The following is a 24,392-nucleotide window of genomic DNA, read 5'->3' as shown; positions in this document are numbered from 1 at the left end:
GGATGATCAGCAGTGCTATAAGAGAGCACATGGAGTGGGAAGCAGGACCTCAGTCACGAAGTGACAAGGGCCTGTGGCATCAGCAGGCCTCAGTAAAGAACAAAGCAGAGTGCAAAGAAAAAGGAGTTGTGAGGGGCACCTCATGGCTCAGTTAAGCATCTGCCTTCAGCTCAAGTCATAGCCCCAGGGTCCTGGACCTGGAACTGAGCCCCATGTCTACGTCAGGCTCTCTGCTCAGCAGGGAATCTGCTTCTCCCTCTGCCTCTGCCCCTCCCTCTCCACCCATGCTGTTTCTCACTTTCTCTCTCTCTCAAATAAATAAATAAAATCTTAAATGTATATATATTTTTTTGATCTGTAGTTAGTGGGAAAATATGAGAATGCCAGGAAAGGGAAATCTAGAAGAGACTATCTTGAAAAAGCAGCAAATGAGCTGGAATGTAAATATGAAATCTCAGATGAAAACAGGGAGAGAGCCCCAACCATCCATTGGCTCACTCCTCTATTAGGGCTGCAATAACTAAGACCTGAAATAAGTTAGAAAGCGGAGGAGTAGCTCTACAGCGCAGCACACCCATTTCTTGCTCAAATTAGCCACACAGAGGGCCAACCTGGGATACCACGCTGGGTGTAAGGTGATAGCATGGCTGACGTGGAATGTTCTGCAGGCAGGCGGCGCACACAACCCACAACTGTGGGCACTCAACAGTGAACACAGGCTGCAGGAAAAGATTTGGGTGTCCCAATGGTGTACTGGAACCAGAAGAGCTGATTTTTCAATTTCCAGGAATTCTGCAAGCTGGTTGACTTCAGACAGCAGCTTGAAATTGGCCATGATGGAGAGCATTTCCACCACAGAAACTGGGAAATAACTATACATCAGGGCCCTTTCTTGGGCAGAGATCTGGGTGTTAAACTTTTACCAGCACACTGTGGGGCACCGCTCCCCTTCCTCCATCTACAAGTGGATTCTATGAGATGCCCCAGTCCTCTGACGGACAGGGGATGCAGGTATATGTCCTGAGGGAAGAGAGTCCTGGGTGGTCCTGGAATCCATATGGGTATGGATGAAGCATCAATGACATGGTGTGCATGAAGGGGCAGCTGTGGCTAGTAATACCTCAATCCTCTCTGTAGGAGGAAGGGCAGGTTCCACATGACCAGGAAGAGCATGCTCTGCCCACAAAGAGCCGACCACGGCAGTGCAGCGACTAGCCAGGGCACCGTAACTACAATCCATTCTCCTTCATCAAGTATCTGCTTAGTAAGCATCCACTGTGTGACAGCAATGTTTGAGAAACCGTAGGTGAAAAGAAACAGCGACAAAACGGCAGTGAAAGAGACACGGTCCCTGTTTCATAGAGCTTACATTCTCATGGGAAGTGAGACAATAAACAAGTAAACAATTTTGCATCTTATTTCATCCAACCTAAGACACCACCAATTGTAAATCACACTGTGATTTTCATATAACCCAAAGAAAAAGACACCAATGAAATTAATTTTCCACCTATTATACAATATCCTATTCCAGAGATATTAAAACATGTGTCTTAAAGATCAGTGAAGCATGTTAGGTGACAAGTTCTAGGAAAGATTAAAATACAGAACTGCAGGGAGGGGGGAGGGGGTGGTTCAGGAAGCCACAGGCACTGGGAAAGGCCCCTTAGAGGTGAGAACACTAATATTAATACTTCCACCCCAAATGAGGAGGTCCTGACCACACCTACATGTTGAGATCCCGAAGAAAATTATCTAGCCCCAAGCAGAGGCACCGAGTAAATGCAAAGCCTCTGAGAAGAATGGAGTCTGGAACATCCAAGTGCCTAACAGAAGGCCAGTGTGTGAGAAGGAGGATGGGACCAGATGACCAGGCTAAGGAGGCAGGCAAAGGCAAGACCACAAGCCCTGGCAGACCAGTATTAAGAAGCCAAAATTTGATCCAAAGACCCAGGAAACTATGAGGGGTTCTACACAGGTGAGTCAGAGGCTCTGATATCCTCAGCCCAGCCTGGGGGCATCCACTAAACCGCACTACTTGGTGAGTGAGGGGTTAAGGAAAACATTGGCAAGCTTCTTGCTGGCAGTAGAAGATTTGTAATATTTTTTAATGTTGCTACAAAATACAGCAAGTAATATTTTAATCAACAAATATACATATACACACAGTCGTCATGTGAGAATAAACACCATCTGGGCAATGCTCCCTATACCAACAGAACCAGAATGGGGGCCTCCGGAGCCAGACGGGTCTGGGAGCTCGGTGCCAAAGGCCCACTGGTCACTGTGCCATGAGAGGCAGCTAGACAGGGTCCTCTGTGGTCAAGAGACAGAGGGCCACATCCACAGCAGTGCCGGGAAGAGGAGCACTACCTGTGCTCCGCTGTGTGGCCTGGACTCAGTTCTTTGGCTTCTCTGAGCATCATGTCTCTCACCTACAAAATGAGGGCCTCTGGAAGCTGGACTGATTACAATCTATGGCTCAGGAGCTCAATGCTTTGGGGTCAGGCAGTTCTGGGTTTGAATTCCAACTAAGCCACTCACTAACTACATGACCTTGGGTGGGGGACTTCATATCCGTAAATCAGTTTCATCATCTGTGAGATGGAAATAATTAATGGTCCAGACTGTGGGGCTGTGGCGAGGATTAAACTGAACAATCCACACAAAGCAGTCGGCACGAAGTCAACCACCAATATCAGCTATTACAGGAAACAGCAAAGTGGTTTACAAATACTAATTATCACCCATACAAGGCACATACTAGGTGTGCAAAAATGCACAAACTTAATCAATAACAATAATGATGGTTAACAGCTGCCATGTACTATACACTGAGTAGTCCATGTGCAGCTCTGTGACCTTGAGCAGGCTTCTTCCCTCTTCTTCCATAAGCGGCACAAAATTAAATTGAGCATATTCTTTTTAAAGCACTCACCATTCTGACAGTGAGTGGCTCAAACCTGAACCTGCGCTCAGCCTAGAGTGCCATGGGGACTGCAAGGAGGGGGCCTTGTCCTGCCTCCACTGCGGCACAGGTGCCTGATGCCTCCCCGAGTCTCCAGTGACAACCTCCTCCCCTCTCCAGCCCACCACCCTCCACCAGCTCTATGGTAGTGGGTGGACAGCCATAGACAGCCAAGTCAGACCTCTGTCGAGGGCATGCATGGACAGAGACTTCATAACTTCCATAGTAGCAAACATGGCTGGGAAACCAGGCCCCACCTCCTACTGATCATCACCCCATGATGGCAACCAAACGCTTCCCTTACCCAAAAGCACTGAATTTATAGGCAAGTTCCCAAAGAGGGGGCAAGAGGTCTGTGAGTTAAGTCATGCGGCCACCTCACAACTAGAAAGCTGGGGAGCAGGGTGCTGCTTCACAGAACACACATGGGTATTCCCCATTTCCGATGGAAGAATGATACCAGGAGTGAGTATTGTTCTGCGGCCACAATATACCAGAGCAGATCAGAGTCACAAGAACTACAAGTCATGATGCCTACTAATACCAACCGTGACATGCAGCCAGCACTCACTCTGCACAGACCACCTCTTTAATACTCACAGTTTAATGCCTACTTTCCAGTTGAGGAAACCAAGGCACAAAGTAGTTAAAGCACTCACCCCCTATCAGGAAGTTCCCAGGGTGCAAGCTTCACCACACAGCAGGATGCCAGGCTCCTGAACCACTCTGTTGGTGGGCTGTGGAAGCAAAGGGATGCTGACCCTGACAAAAGCAGGGAAAAGGAACTCAGAGGCAGGAGGTCCTCCCCCCACCCCAAAAGGACAACTACCACAAAAGCAATGAAAGGCAGAGGAGCCAGGATTGCTAAGCCACAGAATGACCCTGTCTGAAGCCAGAATCCTGCCATCACTCCTTCTCTCCTTTCCTCAGCCTCATTTCTCCTAACTTGCTAGACACAGAACATAACGCACCTGTGACTACCCGCTTGCCATCATCCCACCAGAACACAAGCTCCATGGGACTGTTTTGCCCTTGCTGTATCTCTAGTGCCTAGCAAGTGCCAGGCACACTGGACATGCTCAAATATCTGTTAAACACATGAACTAGGAACGCCTGGGAGGTTCAGCGGTTGAGCATCTGCCTTCGGCCCAGGGTGTGATCCCAGGGTCCCGGGATCGACTCCCACATCGTGCTCCCTGCATGGAGCCTACTTCTCCCTCTGCTTAGGTCTCTGCCTCTGTGTCTCTCATGAATAAATGATTAAAATCTTAAAAAAAAAAAAAAAACACATGAACTAAAGAAATATTTATTAAAGGCCCAGGTCCATAACACTAAGCTACTACAACAGAGTATGTCAAGATATAAAGGCCAAGAACTCTGTGCTCCAAGAGCTATGGTCAGATGGGGGCCCAGTAGGGCGAAGGCCCAGAGCTGCCAAGCCATCAGGCGACAGAAGTTGAGTTTGCACGCCCAGGAGCTCTCCAGAAGGAACCTAAGTGTCAGTGGGAAGGGAGGCAGCCTGAGATGGGCCTGAACAGATGACCGCAGACAGGGCTAGGAGTCGAGGGGTGTTCTGGAAAGGAAGGACACACAGAAGGCACAGAGGGAGACGTCTGAGGTTCGGCATGACCGAGGGCAGTTCCATGAAGGGAGTAAGACATGCAGGGCTGGCAGGCTCCACCCAGTGAGGGCCTTGAATGACAAGATAAGGAAAATGGAATTTTTTTTCAGCAATCAACTGGGAGCCGCTGATGCTTTCCAGGCAGGGCCTCAGTCACAATCTCCTCTTCATATAGAATACCCTGGCAAAGCAGCAAGAAGGGCTGAGGTGACAAAGAGCTAGAGCCAGGGTCGCTGCCACAAACAGTGCACATGAGGAGCAAGAGGGCTAGGAAGTGTAATCTCTGTAGGAGTTGGGGCAGTGGGGGTGTGGGGGTTGCAAAAGACTCCACACAAGTGAAGTAACCAGAGATCTGGCATCTGAATGAACAGGGCAAGTGAAAAAAGCAATTTACAAAGGGGTATATGCACTATGTTCTCATTTGGGCTATAAAAAGGAAGAGTGTGCTTGTATATGGAGGCTTGGAAAAAGCCTGAAAGGATTCATGAGAAATTATGAACATTTGGAATTTAAAAATAAGATGCATTTTGCAAGAAGTCTTAAAGGAAAAACAAGGGAAAGATGACAGCAAGACCCAGGCCCAGCTCACTGGAGAGGGAGGCACCCTCGCAGAGCAGAGAACCACTCTGTAATTGTGTGTGCCTCATTTGAAATCCATTCAGGGAGCTCTGTCCCCCAGGCAAATCAACACACTACACAGGATGCTGCAAAGAGGTTGCCTGTGGAGAAAGGAATGAGGGAATCCCTGGCATCAGTGCCCAGAGAGGGGATAGAATGCTCTCCTACTCCTGAATGGGGAAACAAAGCTCAGCCGGGGCAGAGGAACTCAGATGGAGGAGTGGGGACGGAGCTCCTGTTCAGAGATAACGTCATGTACAGCCTACCTAATATCCACTGAGCAAGTTCCATGGGCTTGCTAGACCCCGGGCTAAATGTACTTCCACTTTACAGATGAAGAAATTGGAGTCAGGGAGGTGAAACAACCCACTGAAGATCAAAGGAAGTCTTAAATGCCTGGGCCAAGACACGGATCCCAACTCTGGGCACCTAACAGTGATACTTGCACGAGTGAAGGCAGTAATACAGATCCACTCTGATGTGGCAAGTAACCATGTCCTCAGAATGGCCAATTCAAGAAAAATAAAACTGATGATACTTTATTGAGCCCTCAGGTAGGGTGAGGGGGAGCACATATGGACTCACAAAACAGCTTACTTAAATTAAGAGAATGGCAATGTGAAAATTAGCACTTTTTTAGTCTTAACATGTTACTCATCGAGACACATGTAAGAAGTAGCTTCCTAAGCATTACTCTTTACATTAGCAAATGCTTTGATGTTCACCAAATGAGTTCACAGCCCCAGCTCCCTTTCAGGCAGGAGAGGCGACATCCTCCTCAAGTAAAGATGGAGAAGGTATGGTGCAGAGAAGCAGCTCGCCCAAGGTTTTATTGTGAGTCCGCAGCAACCAGGCCTGCACAGCCATGGCCAAGACCATTCGGGACAACACTGAGGATCCGCTGGGTGCCAGGAGATAACCTGCAGTTCACCACCCTGTCCAAGCTGGGCCTAAGGCTTCTCCAGTCAGGCTAGGCACCTGAGGCAGTTTCCAGAAGAATGAGCTTGCAGGAAAGTCAGGTCTGTCAGAGGCTCCTGATGCCTTAGACACCCCAATCCCTGTGGAGGCACTGCCCAATCTTGTGGTTCTAAAAAGATTCCTCTCCTTGCCTAAAGCTGTTGCCTTGGAGATTTCGTTCACTAGTCTTTCAGCTTTCTATGAGCTGAAATTAGATCCACCGGCTGCTCACCACAGATTTAAATCCCAGAATGTCAGAACAAGAAGAGCCCTTGGAGACCTCCTACACCAAGCATGGCAAATACAAATGTCCACAGGCATGAGGCAAGTGACAAAATTAATAGAATGGGCCTGGTAGGGGAAAAAAAAAAAAAGTGCAAGGACAACATGGTGGGGACAGTGATGAGAGTCTAGGCCCCCTGAAGAGGGCAGCTACCTTGCACCTCCAGGAAAGTATCACCACATGGGAATGTGGACTAGACTTCCAGTTTTTCCCCCAAAGAGCTAAAAATTGGATTTACGTAAAGCCTCCAAGTTTCAAATGTTGGCAATCAATTCAGATCAGTTAATACCACAAAGTTTCTGGACTTGTGGTTTGGAGTAAGAAAAACCAGCTCTGGGCTAGGTACTGGGGACAGAAAAACAAACAGATAGGACCTCCTACTCACAGGGCAGCAAGGGAGGAAGCAAGGAAGAGATTAGCTCTGCCCAAGCAGTAAGTACTGGGAAGTGAGCACCAAGTCCTCAAGACCCAGGACAGGGACAATCCAGAGTGAGTGAGTGACATCACTGAGGGTGACTTTCAGAAGGTAACACCTGAATAGGACCTGAGGATGACAAGGAATTTGGCCAGTCACAGGAAGAGAAAATAGTGCAAAGAACAGAACCACAGGCACAGAAGCACGAAGCAGTTCCGAGTGCAGCAGGAGCAGGTGTCTTCCCAGCCGACATGGGCAATGAAAGGCAGCAAGTAGCCCCCTCACACACAAGGCACATAAGCCAGGCCCCAGAATGTGCCTTTAACCCAAGGGAGTGACATAATTAGCTTTAACTCCGCACAATCACCGATGCACCCAGCTGGTAAGGGTGACTGCCTCAGAGGGCAAGTCAGATGAAACAAGTTGGAAGGGAGATGAACTTTTTCCCTATGTGCCTCCTTTGGAACTGCCTGAATTTTATTACCATTTGCCTGAAACCTGTTCAAAAGTAAAATTTATGGGTTTTTTTTATTACCCTGCTGGCACTAGGAGGTATAGATTGGTGGGAGGCAAGTCTTTTGGGAAAAGAAACAATTTATCAGATGGTCAAGGGAAGATGGAATGGACCAGAAAAAGATAAAGGGTAAGCAAGGATAAAGAGAGGCAAAAACAAAGAAATAGAAGGGAAAATGCAAGATCTGTCATTAAATGTAGAGGAAAAAAAGGAACATGGGACCCAGTTTTCTGGCTGAGGGACTGGCTGGCTAGGGCCATCTGTAGCATAAGAAATAAGTGATTCTGAGGGAAGCAGAGGGGATGCAGATATATTCCAGTGGGTATAGTGAATTACATGCACCCATGGGATATGCAATGGGACACCTCTGGGTTAGATATTTAGAATCCAAAAGTCAACAGCTCACGAATGAGAATGAAAGAGAATGGCCACAGCCAGGTGCAGAAGGGAGAGGGCTCAACTAGGAAACATTCTGAAGTCTCCACCAGCGGCAGGGAAACAGTAAAGCCAGCAGGTTTGATCTGGAAACCAGAGCTGCTGCAGAAGAGCGTGCAGTGACCCCCCACCAAGAGGTGGGAAAGGTAGACTGGAAACCTGAAGAATCAAAGATGCTTCTGGTGAAGTATCTTTACCTCCCAAATGAGGGAACTGACCCAAGATGAACTTAGTAAGAGTTAGCATTAACAACTATCCTTATATTTACATGACTTTATAGGTTTCACTTTTACAGAGAAAGATCTTCAACACCATATTGTGACACAGTTAGGGAGTATTAACAGGATGGGATTTCATCTTACACACGGGTTATAGTCAAACATCAGAAAAAAAATGTAAGGTAGAAATCACCCTAACTCTTATACCATTTAAATGTCATTACTATCCACTATAGTACTATCAAGAGAAAATTTAAAGGATGTTCAAAAAACCCTTGATAGTTGCTAAATCTGCCCCTAAACTATAGCATGGTTGTATGCACAGCCCTTTACTGTCCTCAAACGCAGTGAGTTTGGGAACCCCTGAGCCAGATGAATAGAGGGCACTAAAGAAATGTCCACACACAGGTACCCGAGTCTTCATCTGTCTTTAAGATGATCCTCTACTCCTCAGCAGCCGAAGGTGGAAAGGTAGAGAAACTTAAAGTGCTCTGCTTCCCTGCAGAATTGGCTCCACTTTGTTTCCTGGTATCTCTCACCATGTGTCGGATATGTTTCGGAAATATCAAAAAGAACAACATCAAAAAAAAAAAAAAAGAAGAAGAAGAACGACAACAACAACAACAACAACACCTGGGACAGCACCTCACCCAAGGAATGGCACACAATGTGTGCCAGCAATGCTTGCTGGACCTGACATCCAGATCCACACACCATTCACAGGAAAGTGTAAGGAAGTTGGTCATTCATTTCCTGACTTTCCAAATTGGCAATTCCTATGGTGGCCCCATTAACTACAATTCCCCCATATAGTTAGCCAGATAGAGTGCTAAAGCTGGGGATGTCTGGGGAGGACTTATGATTCAACTCCTTCAAGGCACCTATGCTGAACAGGTCCACCTTGCATATAAGGAGAGAGACTTACTGGTTTGAGTGTCAGAGTCCAAGGTCAGGACTTTGAGACACTTTGCTCACCAGCTGCTTCTAAGCAATCAACTAAGATGAAGAGTGTAATATAAAGATTTATTTACTTGTAAGAGTGAGAGAGAGAGAGAACATGCATGCAGGAATGGAGGGAAGAGCAGACGGAGAGAATATTTCAAGCAGACTCCATGCCAAGCATGGAGTCCAAGGTAGGGCTTGATATCACAACACATGAGATCATGACCTGATCCAAAACAGAGTCAGACACCCAATCAACAGAGCCACCTGGGAATCCCATGAAGGATATGACATAAAACAATATGATAAGGAGCATCAACATTCATGTTGAGACTCAAGAAGCCTATCACTGTGCAATACCAATGTGAAAAGGAAGTTTGCTGCATACAACTAGGATAAGTTTGTATTAAAGCTTGGAAATATAACAAGCAGAAGAATAAAATTCTCATGTGCAAATGTCAAAGATCATAGTTAGGCAAAAGAAGGATCATCAGTTCATTAATCCAAGCATGTAATCTAACACACACGTATTAATGAGCCAGACTCTGAAATATAGTTTTTGCACTCCAAGAAACTACAAACAAAAAACAGAATATAGTAACAGAGAGGAAGACATAATTGAGAATATTAAAAGATAAAATCATCAACCTTATAAAAGGCAACTAAGAAAACCTTACAGCTAACATACTTAATAGTGGAACTCTGAATGTTTTCTATCTAAGGTCAGGAGCAAGGCAAAGGCATCACTGTCACCACCTCTATTCAATACTGTACTGAAGGTTCTAGGCAATGCAATAAAGGAAGAAAATCAAAGAAAGGGCATCCAGACTAGAAAGGAAGAAGGAAAATTTTCCTTATTTGCAGTCACCACAATCCTACCTATATAAAAATCACAAGGAATCCACAGGAAAATACTACTAAATATGTGACTTCAGCAAGGTTGCAGGATACAGGATCAAAACACAAAAATCAATTATATTTCTACATACTAGAAATGAAGACTTCAAAAATTAAATTAGGAAAAAAAATTAAATTAGGAAAATGATTACAGTCATAATAGCATCAAAAAGAATAAAATACTTAAAAATAAATTTAGGAAAAAAATGTAAGACTGCTCACTGAAAGTATAAAACACTGCTGAAACAAGTTTTTAAAAGATATAAATAGATTTCATATTCATAGATCAGAGGACTTCATTTTGCTAAAACAACAATTCCCCCCAAGTTAATCTACAGATTCAATACAAACCCCATCAAAATCCTCGTATGCTTTTTTTTTTTTTTTCACAGAAGTTGCCAACTGATCCTAAAATGTATATGGAAATGCAAAGAATTCAGAACATCCAAAACAATCTTAATAAAAAACAAACAACAAAAAAACCTGGTATTTTTGTATTTCTCAGTTTTGAAACTTACTACTAAGCTACAATAATGACAGTGTTGTATTAGCATAAAGATAGACATATAGCATACAGATTAACGGAACTGTCAACATAATTGAAAGTCCAGAAATAAATCCTTATGTTTACGGTCAACTGATATTCACAAAGGTCCCAAGTTAATTCAATGGGGAAAGGGCAGTCTTTTCAACTAGTTTGAAATAGTTTGAAAATAAATAAAGTTTTAAAATTTTAGACTTTTCATGCAAAAAAAGATGGATTTAGATCAAGATTCGATGAATTATAATGCTTGAACCAAATCTAACCCCACACTTGATTTTATAAGTAAAGTTTTATTAGAACATAGTCACACCCATTTGTTTATATACTGACTGTGGCTACCAGGACAGAGTTGAGCAGCAGTGAGAAAACCGTCTGGTCAGCAAAGTAGAAAGTATTTACCAACCAATCATTTACAGAAAAACTTTGCTAACCCCTGATTTAAAGCCTTACCTCCTAACATGTATAAAAATTAACTCAAAATGTATCATAGAACTAAACATAAAAGCCAAAACTACAAAGCTCTTAGGAAAAAATATAGGAAAAAAGATCCATAACCCTGGGTTAGGCAAAGATTTCTGAGCTATGACACCAAAAGGACAATTAATAAAATGATAAATTAAACTTCATCAAAATTATGAATGTTTGCACTTCAAAGACACCATTAAGAAAATGAAAAGACAAACCATATATTGGGAGAAAATATTTACAATGTATAATATGATAAAGGACCTGTATCCAGCAAAAGAAATCTTATAACTCAATAATAAAAAGACAACCCTAGGAAAAGTGGCAAAAGATTCAAATACATATTTCACCAAAGAAAATATATGGATGGCAAATAAGGCCATGAAAAGATGTTCAACATGATTAGATACTTGGGAAATAGAAATTCAAATCACAATGAAATACCATTTCCCACCCATACGAATGGCTATAATTAAAAAGATAAACAATAACAAGTGTTGGTGAGGATATGAAGAAAATGGAACCCTCATCTATTGCCAGTAGGAATGTAAAATAGTAGAACCACTTTAGAAAATAGTTTGACAGTTTCTTGAAAAGTTAAACCTAACAACTCACCAAGTTCGTAAAGTGAATGACCCAGCAATTCTACCCTTAGGTATCTATCCAAGAAAAAGGAAAACATATGTACACACACACGCATACACACACAGGAAAGAAGCTTGTATACAAGTGTTCACAGCAACATTATTCCTAACAGTGAAGACCCGGAAACAATTCAAATGTCCATAAACTCATGACTGGATAAACAAAATGCAGCACAGCCTGGCAATGAAACACTACTCACCCATAAAAAGGCACAAACTACTGATAACATGCTATATCAACAAGCCAACATCAAAAACATTATGCTAAGTGAAAGAAGCCAGACATAAAAGATGCAGGAGTGCATTTATATGAAATGTCCAGAAAAAAACAAATTTATAGCAACAGAAGGATTAGTGGTTACCTGGGGCTGGGTGTGGGAGTGGGGAGTGACTGCAAATAGGCACAAAGGGTCTTTTTAGGTCTTGTGAACAAATGTTTTAAAATCCAATTGTGGTGGGACACCGGGGCGGCTCAGTGGTTGAGCATCCACCTTTGACTCAGGTCGTGATCCCGGGGTCCTGGGATGGAGTCCTGCATCAGGTTCCCCAGGAGTAGCCAGCTTCTCTCTCTGCCTGTGTCTCTGTCTCCCTCTGCGTCTCTCATGAATAAATAAAATATTTTTTTTTAAAAATCCAATTGTGGTGACAGTTTCTCAACTCTAAATTTCTAGAAATCAAAAGGTTGAATCTTACATGTAAAAGACATCTCAAAAACGCTATTAAAAAAAAAAAAAAAAGAGGGACAGTGAGAACCTGCGTGGTTCAGTGGTTGAGTGTCTGCCTTCAGCTCAGGGCATGATCCTGGGATCCAAGATAGAGTCCCCACATTGGGCTCCCTGCGGGGAGCCTGCTTCTCCCACTGCCTGTGTCTCTGTCTCTCATGAATAAATAAATAAATCTTTTTTAAAAAAATAAATAAAAAGAAAAATCTCCATCACTGAATAATCTTTCCAAAGCGCCACTCCTAATTATAGACTTGCAATGTTGCCTCCAAGGAAACATATAGACAGCCTTCCCCGGCACTCAGAGTCCATCACCTGTTCAGCCTCAACATCCCAACCCCAGTGTGGCTGCCAAGTACATGGCCTGTGGAGCTGGAATGTCTAGCCTCCAGCTCTACCACTAACCAGCTGTGACCTTGGGTTACTTCACCTCCTTGAACCTGTGTCCTGAGATCTCCCCTATCCCCTGGAAGGGGAGAACAGCTCACAAGGTCAGCGAGGGGAAGGTCTGAGCTAGTGCTCAGAAAAACACAGCTCAGCCCACACTTCTCATGGCTGGCTCTGGTGCATCTTCAGTGTCCCCTCCTCAGGGTGGCAGTGTCTGCCATCCCACCTCCAACGGGGAGTCCCCGTTACTTTGCACACTTTTGTTTCCTTCAGCACACTTGCAGTGCTTTTTTATTCTTTTGACTTTTTCTTCCTTTTAGTCTGTTCCTGCTACTGGGCTGAGGTTTCCATGAGGGCGAGGATCTTGTGCTTCATCCCTTAGTGTCTCTGCAAGGCAGGCCCAGTACCTAACAATGTGTTCGTATTTATTGAGGTGACAGGTTAAGTGGTGGCTAGTGGAGCAGTGCTCAGGCATAGGGCTTCTCTGGCAATGGCATGTTTGTGGACTATTTCTTGTGCATCTTTCTACATCCTCCTTGGTCCTCCCCTAAAGCAGTGGTCCAAACTTGCCTCATGGAAAACAATGGATAATGGTAAATGTGATGTAGCCCTGAGAGTGTAATGAGCCTGGGGACATAAGGATCATGCAGCAGGCCAGCAAGTGACTTGGAAAGAATGGCAGGCAGCTGAGCAGTTGGAAGGGGAAAAGGCTGGAGTACAGTGAGTCTACATGTTGAAAAGCAACCAACTTTATCTGCATTACCAAATATGGCTGTTTAGATGGGGCAAAGAGGAAAAGTAGGCACACACAGGACATTATGACCATGCATGCACCTTCTCTCATTGGAGGATGAGGTTAAATAGACTGGATAAAATGAAATCTTTATGTATTTCACACATGCTTGCTCTGAAAACTGCAGCTGAATATAATTGCAGCATTTTGCATTAATTAAATTTCTTTTACCTTCCTTGGAATTAGGGCTTGAACTCAATATGTAAATTTATGCAAATAAATTGCAAAGTAGCAAGGCCCTAGAACTGATTCTTAAGGAAACTAGAGCACTTTCCAAGATCAGGGCCTGGGGATTAAATATGAGTGTCTTTAAGAATATTTAACTTTCTCTGAAGAACCTGGGGCAGATACTCTTCTCTGGCATCTACCTTCTATTAAAGTAACTTCTCATTTGGCTCATCTAACGATCTCTACTGATTTTTACTTGCCTGCTTAAGGAGAAGGTGGACTCCCCAACCCTCAAGTAACTCTGCTAGTAGAAAAAACCCCTACACCAAACACTTCATTACCATCACTTCCTTTTTCAAATCTCCCTCCCCAAAACCAGGCACACAAGTGCAAGGAAGGAGGAGAGGAAGGAGAGGAAGGAGCTCTCATAGTATGGGGCCATACTCTGGGCAAGTCATTCTTCTCTCTGATGAATCTGCCCAGCATTCAGTCACCAAAGCTCCCTTCAGCTTCAACAGTCTCTGGGAGAAAACAAATGGGGTACCAGTACTGTCAGAACAGGCAGAGGCTGTGACACACAATTTTCAGGCTGCCTTGCCTAGTACTTAGGAAAGGAGCCTGGAGTAGTGAGAAAAGGCTGTTTCTTGCACTCAAAAGATCTGGACTCAAGTCCCATCAGCCAATCCCATCAGGTAACGCCCTGAACAAATTCTTTAACAGCTCTAAGCCTGACTCTCCATCTTTAACAAGAACTTCTACTTTGCAGAATTGTTAAGGGCACTAGAAACAAAATGTAGTAGTCTGATATGATGGCCCCCAAAATGATCTTCTGTCAACTCAGAGGAACTCACCTTCAAAAGGACCCCGTTGAATCTCAGGAGACCCTGACTGACCTAACCCTCCAAACTTCCCAAACACTGGATACCAGGTGACAAAGGTGAGAGCCCCCAAACAGAGCCAAGGGTGTTCTTCTAAATTCCAGTTCAGGCTCCTACTTCTCAACCTTCAAACATGGGCCATCTGCTCCCCATTTTGTCTTCTCTCGAGCCAGGTCAAGACTAGATAACATCTAGCAAGCACCCACGGTGCTAAGCACTAGACTAGACTAAGAACAGAGGCCATCACGAAACACAAGCATTTCTAAACACTTCCATATACACCTTCATCTTATCCTAGGCAGTACCTAGGATCATACAGCCTCCCCTAATTTTCTTAAAAATGTGGTCATTGAGACTCAAAAGAGAAGTTGTTCACCCAAGGCCACATAGCTAATAAGCATCTGCCCGGAAGTCAGACCTCCTGATGTCTTTTTCTGAGCTACTCTCTAATTAATTCGCCTATACTCAGCTCTGCATTTTGTTTGGACTTGGTCGCTGTTTCACTGGGCTTATCCATTTAGCCACCCAACAATCATTTACCAACCACAGTGTGCCAGGCACAAGGGCGTGAAGGGCAGCATTCAATCAACAGGCCCTGCTGGGGCCTGGGGTTGGCCTGCTTCAACCGCAGCCCTTCCTCTTGTTGACCTGGGCTGAGTTACCTCATCTCTCGGCGTCTAATTTGTCCTTAGTCTACAAAATGGGCAGACAGTGTTGTACCTCTCTCACCGGGCTGTTGAACGGTGAACGAGAGGTTGCCTGTGAAGGACTCTGGAACCCACGGCCCCCACTAAGCACTCCAACGTGAGCCGCTTTTGGACTTCTCCTAGGTTCTGGAGATGGAGTCTTGACTCAGAAATGAAGCTGAGCCTCAAGGAGCTTACACGTGTTGGGAAACACAATAAACAATCAGGTTTCCAAGGTGACGCCTACTAGGAAAAACAATACGAAGGTGACGGTGACTGAGCGAGGGGGCTACTTTGGATGGCGGCAGGGCTGGTCACCGAAGAGTGCTCAGATGATCCTCACCCCGCCAACCAGAGGCGGACCCAGGAAAGGCTGCAGGAGTAAAAACCGCCAACGCAGAGGTGACCGCTGGGAGCCCAGCAGGCCCGACCAGGCCACCTCGCAGGCGGAAGGCGGGTGGGCGCGGGGCGCGGGGGCGAGGGGCGGCCACGCGCGGCGCCTCGTCGGGCCCAGGCAGGTGGTTACTCCTCGTCTGGAACGCGCCAGGCCTCCGCGGGGCGGGCGTGAGGGGAGCAAGGGGGCTCGTGATCGGATTCACATTTAACTGCTCCTGGGCCGCGGCGTCCTGGCCTGGAGGCGTCTGGGCACAGAGCTGCAGCGCGGAGAGCCAGGTCCGCCCCAGGGCAACGGCAGCCGACGGGGCCGCCCGCTCCTGCTCCGGCTCCGGCTCCCGCTCCGGCTCCCGCTCTCGGCCTCGGCCGGCGGGGGTGCGGCGGCGGCCCCGGGCAGCCCCCGGCCCTCGGGCCCCGCCTCCAAGGCGGACGCACGGACGCGCACGGACGCTCGCCGCCGCGGCGCCAGGAGGGTCGACGAGCTAGGCGCGCCCGCCCGCTCCCGGCCCGACCCTCCCCGCAGGCCGGCCGCGCCCTCCACGCCCACCCGGCCCCGGCCGCGCTCGCTCGTCGCGCCGGCCGGCGGCCCGCTCACCCGGATGCCCTGCAGCACCCGGACCCGCTCCTCCTCGTCCATCCCGAAGGACACCCTGCGGGCCTCGCAGCTTTCGGTGCTCCCCATGGCAGGAGGAGGGCGGGCGGGCGGGCGGCCCCGCGACCCGGCTCCAGAGCAACCGGGCGGACGCCGGGCTGCGGCTCCCTGCGCGCCCCGCGCTGCCCGGGACTCGGCGTGCGGCACAAGCCAGCAAGACCCCGTCCTATTGGCCGCCGCTGCCAGCTCAGCCAATCCTGCGGCGCGTGCCTGAGGGGCATTGTGGGGGTTGTAGTCTGGACCGCCTGGGCCGCCCGTCGGATGCCCAGGGACCCCGCGGAGGCGTGGCGCCCGAGCGGTGGGAAGGGGAGGCGTGTCGGGGCGCAGCAGGCAGGGGAAGATCGCCCTTGAAGCAGAGCCAGGGGCGATGTTGAAAGGCCGGGAGCCCCCCGAGGAGTTGACCCAGCCAGGCGAGGGCGACCTTGGTTCATTCAGCAAACTCCTTTTGAGCAGCGCTTACCGAGATGCAGCAAGCATTGAACCAGCCGTGGGCAACAACGAGACGTCCTGCCTTCGTGAGATTCAGACCTAATGGAAGGAACAAATGAAAAGACAAACAAGCAAGCACATAAACAAGCTTACTAACCACTGTGATAAGTGCCAGAAATGGAAAAGACTATCACAATGCCCCGTGAGAAACTAATAGGAGGGGGTCTCTAATGTGACAGACCAGAGCAACCTCTCTGAGAAAAAAGGATTTGAATTGAGACAGAAGGATAAGTAGGAGTTAGCCAGGAGAAGATGAGGGAAGCACTTGGCTGGGAACCAACCAGTGCAAAAGCCCTGAGACAGGGAAGACCTTGCCACATTTAAGAAATAGAGGGCTTAGCCACAGGACTGAGAAGTGCAAGGGAGCAGAAGAAAGCCAGAGGCAAGAAGGTGAGGGGAGCAGGAACATCTCACATCACTAGGGCCTTATAGGCAGGTCAGAGTTTTATTCTATTTTTTTTTAAGATTTTATTTATTCATGAAAGACACACACAGAGAGAGGCAGAGACACAGGCAGAGGGAGAAGCAGGCTCCATGCAGGGAGCGCGATGCAGGACTCAATCCTGGGACTCCAGGATCACGCCCTGGGCCAAAGGCAGACGCTAAACCGCTGAGCCACCCAGGCGTCCCCAGAGTTTTATTCTAAATACCCTGTTAAGACGGTGAATGCTCATAAGCATTGAGGAAACATTGGTCAGGGAGCATACATGTCATGCATTGAGGGCAGGGTATCAAGCACTGTGTTTATGCTTACACAGGATCATATGTGTAGTGGAGAAACACAAATGATTGTGATTTATAGCCATAGTGACATTGAATGAAGCCTCCTTTTGTTCAACCAAGTTGCTAAATGGCTTTGATTTACAAAGTGGGCCTGGAGCTGAGTTTGAAATCTTGAACTGAGAAACCCTAAGTTGCTACATGAAATAGCAAGAGTCATTTGGAGCTGCTTTTGGGAACCTGGAAAAGGAGTGAGGAGGAGAGAGTGAATGAGAGAGACCAATGAGAATTAGGAAGCCAATGAACATTCCAGAGGTAGGGCCAGAGGATTTTTATGAACAAGGATTTCTGCTAATTCCATTCAAAATACTTTGATTTGTAAATCTCTCTCCTTCCTTTCTGTCCTCCATTTCTTCCATATAAGCAGAGCGGGAGAAGGTGATTCTGGCTCAAGTGGCTTATTGGAAGGTGCCTCAGGAGAAAGAAAGTAAGAGAACAGGATGAAGTGGGGTCAAAGCTGGAGACTGGCTTCCGCCTAATGCTAGGCAGGGCTGGGTGGGGGCAAGGCTCTGGAGAACAAATTAAATCCAGAATTAGCCTCATTCTACAACAAGGGGACAGGCCTTCTGTCCCCCATGTCAGTCAATTATTGGCAGCCCAGCACAATTCCCCAGTGAAGGGGACATCTGTAAGTTGTCAATAGCCACAACCACAGACACTGGGGGATGGCCCCACCAGCTGGTAAAAAAAAAAACCTGGGTGGGGAACTTTAAGCATCCACTACATGCTCCACATATTTTTGAAGGTCTCCCAAACACTCAAACTCCTATGGCTGTGGAGGGAGGCTTGTGAAAAGTTGAGAAAGGAATGGATTTCACTTCTGGGTCAGATGATGAAATAACACACTGAACTGATTCTGCAAAATGAGAGTCAGAACCACATGCCTGAGCTTGAGACTGTATGTGGCCTCCCCCGCCACCACTGTGTGCAACATCCCAGGAGAGAATCAGAATTGCACAAGACCTGGAGTGGGGGTTATGGTGTCAGCAGCCAAGCTTAAGTCTCATGACAACCCAATAAGTTCTGTACTCCTGTTTCACAGTTGAAAAAACTGACAAGCAAATGGGGGAAGATAACATGACATTATAAATCCAAAGTAGGATGAGAGTTTGAATAAAGACAATAGCACAGGGATGCAAAGGAAAAGAAGGGAGGGGTGATTTATATTTTTTGAAGGCTTTCTTGGTGCCCGGTTCTATGACAGGAGCACCTTGTGGGCGGTTAATCCAGGATTAATTCATCTAGTCCTGGAAATCATCCAGAGAGAGTTACTGCCCCACTGTGAGGCTCAAGAAAGTGAAGCTCTGCGGGGGGGGGGGGGGGGGGGGGGGGGGCGGGGGGGGCAGGGGGGGAGGTATTTTAACAGGCCGACTAGATGCTGCTCAGTACCCACCCTATCCTTCCTTACAACAGAGGCCCAATTTCTTTCTGTGCAACAATGTGCCTGGTTAGAAAAATTTGCCCCGCACTGGCCAAACTTTGAAAAATCTGAGCTTTATAACAATTTGATAATTTGAGCTTATAACAATTTGAACTTAAATCCAACAGTCCATGTGTTAAAAGGCAGGGGCAGGGGAAAGCTTTACAAAAAGAATGCCAGCAAATCAATGTAAGATTTAAAAATCACCATTTTGCAAGCCTCAGTAAATTAACTGAATCAGGCAAAACTCATCAATGGATACTAACACCATTGAGTGAAAGTGGTTGGAGAACAAGATACTCAGGTAACCTGCAAGTTTCACCAGAGATTTCTTAATTATTACAAAGGGAAAGCTGTATCACAATGATGAGACCTGGGAGTCACTGCCTTAACCATCTGGTCACATTTAGCATACCAAGAGGAGGACAACCTGACTTCATGTCTGTCCCCATGTGATGCAATAAGGAACACACAAAGATCCTGTGGGGTATTGTTGTCAAAAATGTGTGACCTGAATCTAATCGCAAGAAAACAATAATCAAGCAAATCCACGATGTGAAACCTCTTGCAAAACAACTGTCCTGGACTCTTCCAAAAGGTCCACGTCACGAAAAACAAAACAAAGAAAAGGTAGCTTAAAAGAGATGAAAGAAGCAGAACAATGAACTGCATCTGAGAATCTTGATGAGATCCTGGATAAAAATGACAAAAGTGAAAACGACAGCAAAGACACGGTAAAAAAGGGAACGTGGTATGACTGGGAAAGTTTTAGATATGGAACAAAGTCCTAGGTGATATTATCAAATTAATGCTTATTTTCTTGTTCTTGGGAGATGCATGCTGAAGTGTTTGGGGGTGGAGTGTCATATTTATGCAACTTGCATTCAAATGTTTAAGAAAAAAATTCATGATAGGTGAATCCAGGTGAAATATGTATTAGAGTCCATTATATTATTCTTTCACACTTTCTATGATTTGAATTTTTCAGGATAATAAGTAAGAAGGAAAGAAAATTAAATTCTGCACTTGGGAAAAAATACTTCCCTCCTCAGGCTTTCTTGACTGTGACTTCATCTGGAGATGACCCTGTGATCTCACTCTAGCCAAGGAGGCACTTGAGCAATGTGGTACCTGGAGAACAGCACAGGGCCCGAGGAGAGCAGTGAGATATGATCATGTGAGATGAGTACAAGGTTGAAGTCTGCCTCTAACTAGACCTTTGCCCCAGCCATGTTATTGAGTACCTTTGCACTAAGTTTTCTGATAGATATGAGTGATGAGGAACATTGCACAGAATGCTTACCCAGAGCTCAGCCTTTAGTGAGTTAAGTCAGTGATAGCAATTTGTATCGAAAGATTTTGGTTTTGGAATTAATGCCTTGACAGCTAGTGTAGAGGGTGTGTTGGAGAGGGTCTTGTGTGAGCTAGCTTCTCTTAGATTGGGTTCTCCAGAGGCAAACAAGAGGAAGGGCAGGGCTGGTAGAGTAGAAAAGTAGGAGAATAATTTGCTTTGTCCATGTTAAAAGCCAAAAGGAAGCTTTTTCCATAAGCTCAGGAAAAAAGACAAGGATGTCTGCTTTCATCACTTCTACTCAGTATAGCACTGGAGGTTCTAACCAAGGCAAAAAGATATGAAAATGAAATAAAAGTCATCTATATTGGAAAAGAAGTATCTCTATTTGCAGACGACATGGTCTTATATATAGAAATTCCTAAGGAATACACACACATACACACACTCAACAGAGCTAATAAGCAAGTTCAGCAAGGTTGAATAGAAGGTCAATATACGAAAATCAGTTCTATTTCTAAACACTCACAATGAACAATCCAAAAATGAAATTAAGAAGATTTCACTTATGATAGCATCAAAAAGAATAAAACACTTAGCAATAAATTTAACCAAAGAAGTGCAAAACTTGTACCCTGAGAACTATAAAACATTGTTATCTGGGAAAGGGAATGGAAATTGACAGGATAACAAAATTTAAGGGTATTGGCTACATGACATATACATTTATCAAGACTCATCAAGCTGTAAACTTAACACCTAGGCATTTTATAACATATAAATTATACCTCAATAAAAGTCTAAAATATTTTGGGAGAGTTAACACCATAATGTTCCACGTCTCATCTGCGCAAAATGTAGGTGTGCGGGACTCGGCAATCCTGACTATCAGAGGCTCCACTATGCTTTAACCACGCCAATCTGGAACACTGGCTTCTTTGGTCAACTCAGCAGGGCTTTAGTCAACTTAGCAAGGCAAGATCGGGCCTTATTTACGAGTCAAAAGCAAAGAAACCAAATAACCCAATTTAAAAATGGGCAAAGGACCTCTTCTCCAAGGAAGATATAGAAAAGGTCAACAGATACATGAAAAGAATCTCAACATCACTAGTCGTTAAGGAAATGCAAATCTAAACCACAATGAGATATTACCTCATGGCCATCACCCAAAAGACAAGCAGTTAACAAATGCTGGTGAGGATGCTGAGAAGGGGAACCCATGTGCACTGTGGGTGGGAATATAAATAGGTTCAGCCGCTATAGAAAATAGTATGGAGAATTTTCAAAAAATTAAAAATAGAATTACCATATGATCCAGCATTTCCACTTTTTTTTCCTAATTCTTTATTTAAATTGAATTTAGTTAACATATACTGTACTATTGGTTTCAGGGGTAGAATTTAGTGATCCATCATTTGTGTATAACACCCATCATTTGCCCCCCTTAGTACCCATCACCCAGTTACCCCATCCCCTCACCCATCTCCCCTCCAGTAACCCTCAGTTTGTTTCCTAGAGTCAAACATCTTTTATGGTTTGCCTCTGTCTCTATTTTCATCTTATTTTATTTTTCCTTCCCTTCCCCTATGTTCGTCTGTTTAGTTTCTTAAATTCCACATGAGTGAAATCATATGATATTTGTCTTCCTCTGACTGACTTATTTTGCTTAGCATAATACCCTCTAGTTCCATCCACATCGTTGCAAATGGCAAGATTTCATTCTTTTGATGGCTGAATAATATTTCATTATATATTTATATATATACCTTCATTTTATATATATTTATATATAAGCATATATATAAATATATATATACCTTTCTTCATCTATATATATGTTTGTGTATATATATGTGTATATACACACGTATGAACAGCCTTATTCTTTATTCATTCACCTGTGGTTGGACATCTGGGCTCTTTCCATAGTTTTGCTATTTTGGACATTGCTGCTATAAACATTGGAGTGCAGGTGCCACTTCGAGTCACTATGTTTGTATCCTTTGGATAAACACCTAGTAGAGCAATTGCTGGGTCATAGGGCAGGTCTATTTTTAACTTCTTGAGGAACCTCCATACTGTTTTCCAGAGCGGCTGCACCAGTTTGCATTCCTACCAACAGCATAAGAAGGTTCCCCTCTCTCTGCATCCTTGCCAACATCTGTTGTTCCCCAACTTGTTAATTTTAGCCATTCTGACCAGTGTGAGGTGGTATCTCATTGCGGTTTTGATTTGTATTTCCCTAATGCCGAGTGATGTTGAGCATTTTTCCATGGGTCTGTTGGCCAAATATGCCTTCTTTGGCAAAATGTCTGTTCCTGTCTTCTGCCTATTTCTTAACTAGATTTTTTGGGTTTGGGATGTTGAGTTTGATAAATTCTTTATAGATTTTGGATACCAGCTCTTTATCTGATAAGACATATCTTCTCCCATTCTGTAGGTTGCCTTTTAGTTTTGTTGACGGTTTCCTTTGCTGTGCAAAAGCTTTTTATCTTGATGAACTCCCAAGAGGTCATTTTTGCTTTTTTTTTCTCTTACCTTGGAGACGTGTCTAGCAAGAAGTCGCTGCAGCTGAGGTCAAAGAGGTCAGCATTTCCACTTCTAGGAATATACCCAAAGGTAATGAAAACACTAACTTGAAAAAATATCTGCAGCAATATTTACTATAGCCAAGAGATGAAAACAATCTAGGTGTCCATCATCAGATGAATAGGTAAAGAAGTCATAGTATATGTATATATGTGTATATATATATATACACACACACACACAATGGAATATTATTCAGCCATTAAAAATGGGAAAATCCTACCATTTACAACAACATGGGTGGAACTTGAAGGTATTATGCTAAGTACAAAAAGTCAGAGAAAGACAAATTCTGTATGTTCTCACTTATAGGGAGAATCTTTAAAAAAAAAACTCATAGAAAAAGAGATCAGAGTTGTGGTCAGCAGAGATGGAGGGTGGAGGAGAGGGGATTGGAGAAGGTGGTGAAAACCTACAAACTTCCAGTTTTAAAATAAATAAGTCCCAAGGATGTCATTTACAGTGTGATGCCTACAGCTAACATTACTATATGGCACAGGAAAGTCTTTCAGAGAGTAAACCCTAAGAGTTCTCATCACAAGGAGAAATTTTTTCTTTTATTTTTCTTTCTTTCCTTATTATTGTAACTGTATGAGAAAATGGATGTTAGCCGAACCTATTATGGTAATTATTTCACAATGTATGTTAAACCATCATGCTCTATGCCTTCAACTTCTGTAGCCACATATGTCAATTATTTCTCAATAAGACTGGGGAAAAAAAGAAAAAAAAGAGTGGGCCTCAGAGACTGGAGAAGTGGACCACTGCTTTCCCTGCCTCGGTGACTCCTCACTTTCATTCACATCCCACTGGCCACTCAGGCACGTGGGCCCCTTCAGACCTGTGAGGGCTTGGGAAGTGCTGTCTTCTCTGAGGAGGAGGGTGGAGAGAGTGCTCTGTAAGCACAGCTGATGAATGAACACCATGTTGGTCACTTAGTGTTTTCTGGGAAGGTCCACGTAAGAGAAATGACTGATAATAAGTGACCAATTTCAGATGCTAAAATACCATACTGAGACAAAATCACACAGCCCATTTTGTGAATAGGTGGATCATAGTAACAGTGTACATCTGCTGCGGTACAGTAACCATATTCCGTAGATTGTCTGCCTTAAGAAGGTGTTTCCTGGGTGCTGAAATGATCACTCAGCGATGCTGACATGTATATACCTTTGAAGGCAAGTTGTTTTGGCTGCTCTTCTTTCTTCATTTCCTGGGGTCTGGGGCTGAAGTTTGGAAATCGCTGATGAAGAACGGAGCCCCAGTGAGAAAGGAGTGGGAGTTAAGGAGGCTCACACGCAGGCCTGAAGGAGGTGTTCCCCAGAGGACTGGGCAGCCCCACGGTCCTGGAGCCACCAGGAGGACTCATTGAAGGAGCAGGGTGCTACTGGTGGGGCAGCACCTCCCAGATTTCTGTGACTCTTTGCCTTTCTGAACCTCAGGCTTCTTATGCATGACTTGAGCCCCTCATACCCCCCTCATACCCACCATCCCCTCCCCCATAGGTCTGAAGAATGAGAAGCACCTGGATTTGGTGGCATGTGTACCACGGAGCCTGTTCAGGCTGGCTGCTGAGGACTTGGTTGAGAAGATTTTGAGCTAGGTGGGTTTTGAGAGGTGAAG

At 45.1% G+C, this 24,392-nt stretch overlaps 1 protein-coding gene across 1 annotated transcript in view; it reads right to left on the bottom strand.

Annotated features, from left to right (window-relative positions):
* The window catches only part of CHCHD6 (coiled-coil-helix-coiled-coil-helix domain containing 6), a 260,178-nt gene extending 243,831 nt beyond the window's left edge, over positions 1–16,347 (bottom strand). The window contains exon 1 of the mRNA XM_025991606.2: positions 16,144–16,347. Coding sequence (XP_025847391.2) covers positions 16,144–16,230 — 87 coding nt within the window. The 5' untranslated portion in view covers positions 16,231–16,347. The remainder of the gene's footprint in view (positions 1–16,143) is intronic.
* Between the last annotated feature and the right edge of the window lie 8,045 nt (positions 16,348–24,392).

The sequence above is a fragment of the Vulpes vulpes genome, chromosome 9 (genome assembly GCF_048418805.1).
Source record: "Vulpes vulpes isolate BD-2025 chromosome 9, VulVul3, whole genome shotgun sequence".
In the NCBI taxonomy this organism is placed as follows: Eukaryota; Metazoa; Chordata; class Mammalia; order Carnivora; family Canidae; genus Vulpes; species Vulpes vulpes.
Note: the sequence above shows the minus strand (reverse complement) of the source record. Positions and strands in the feature narration are given on the sequence as shown.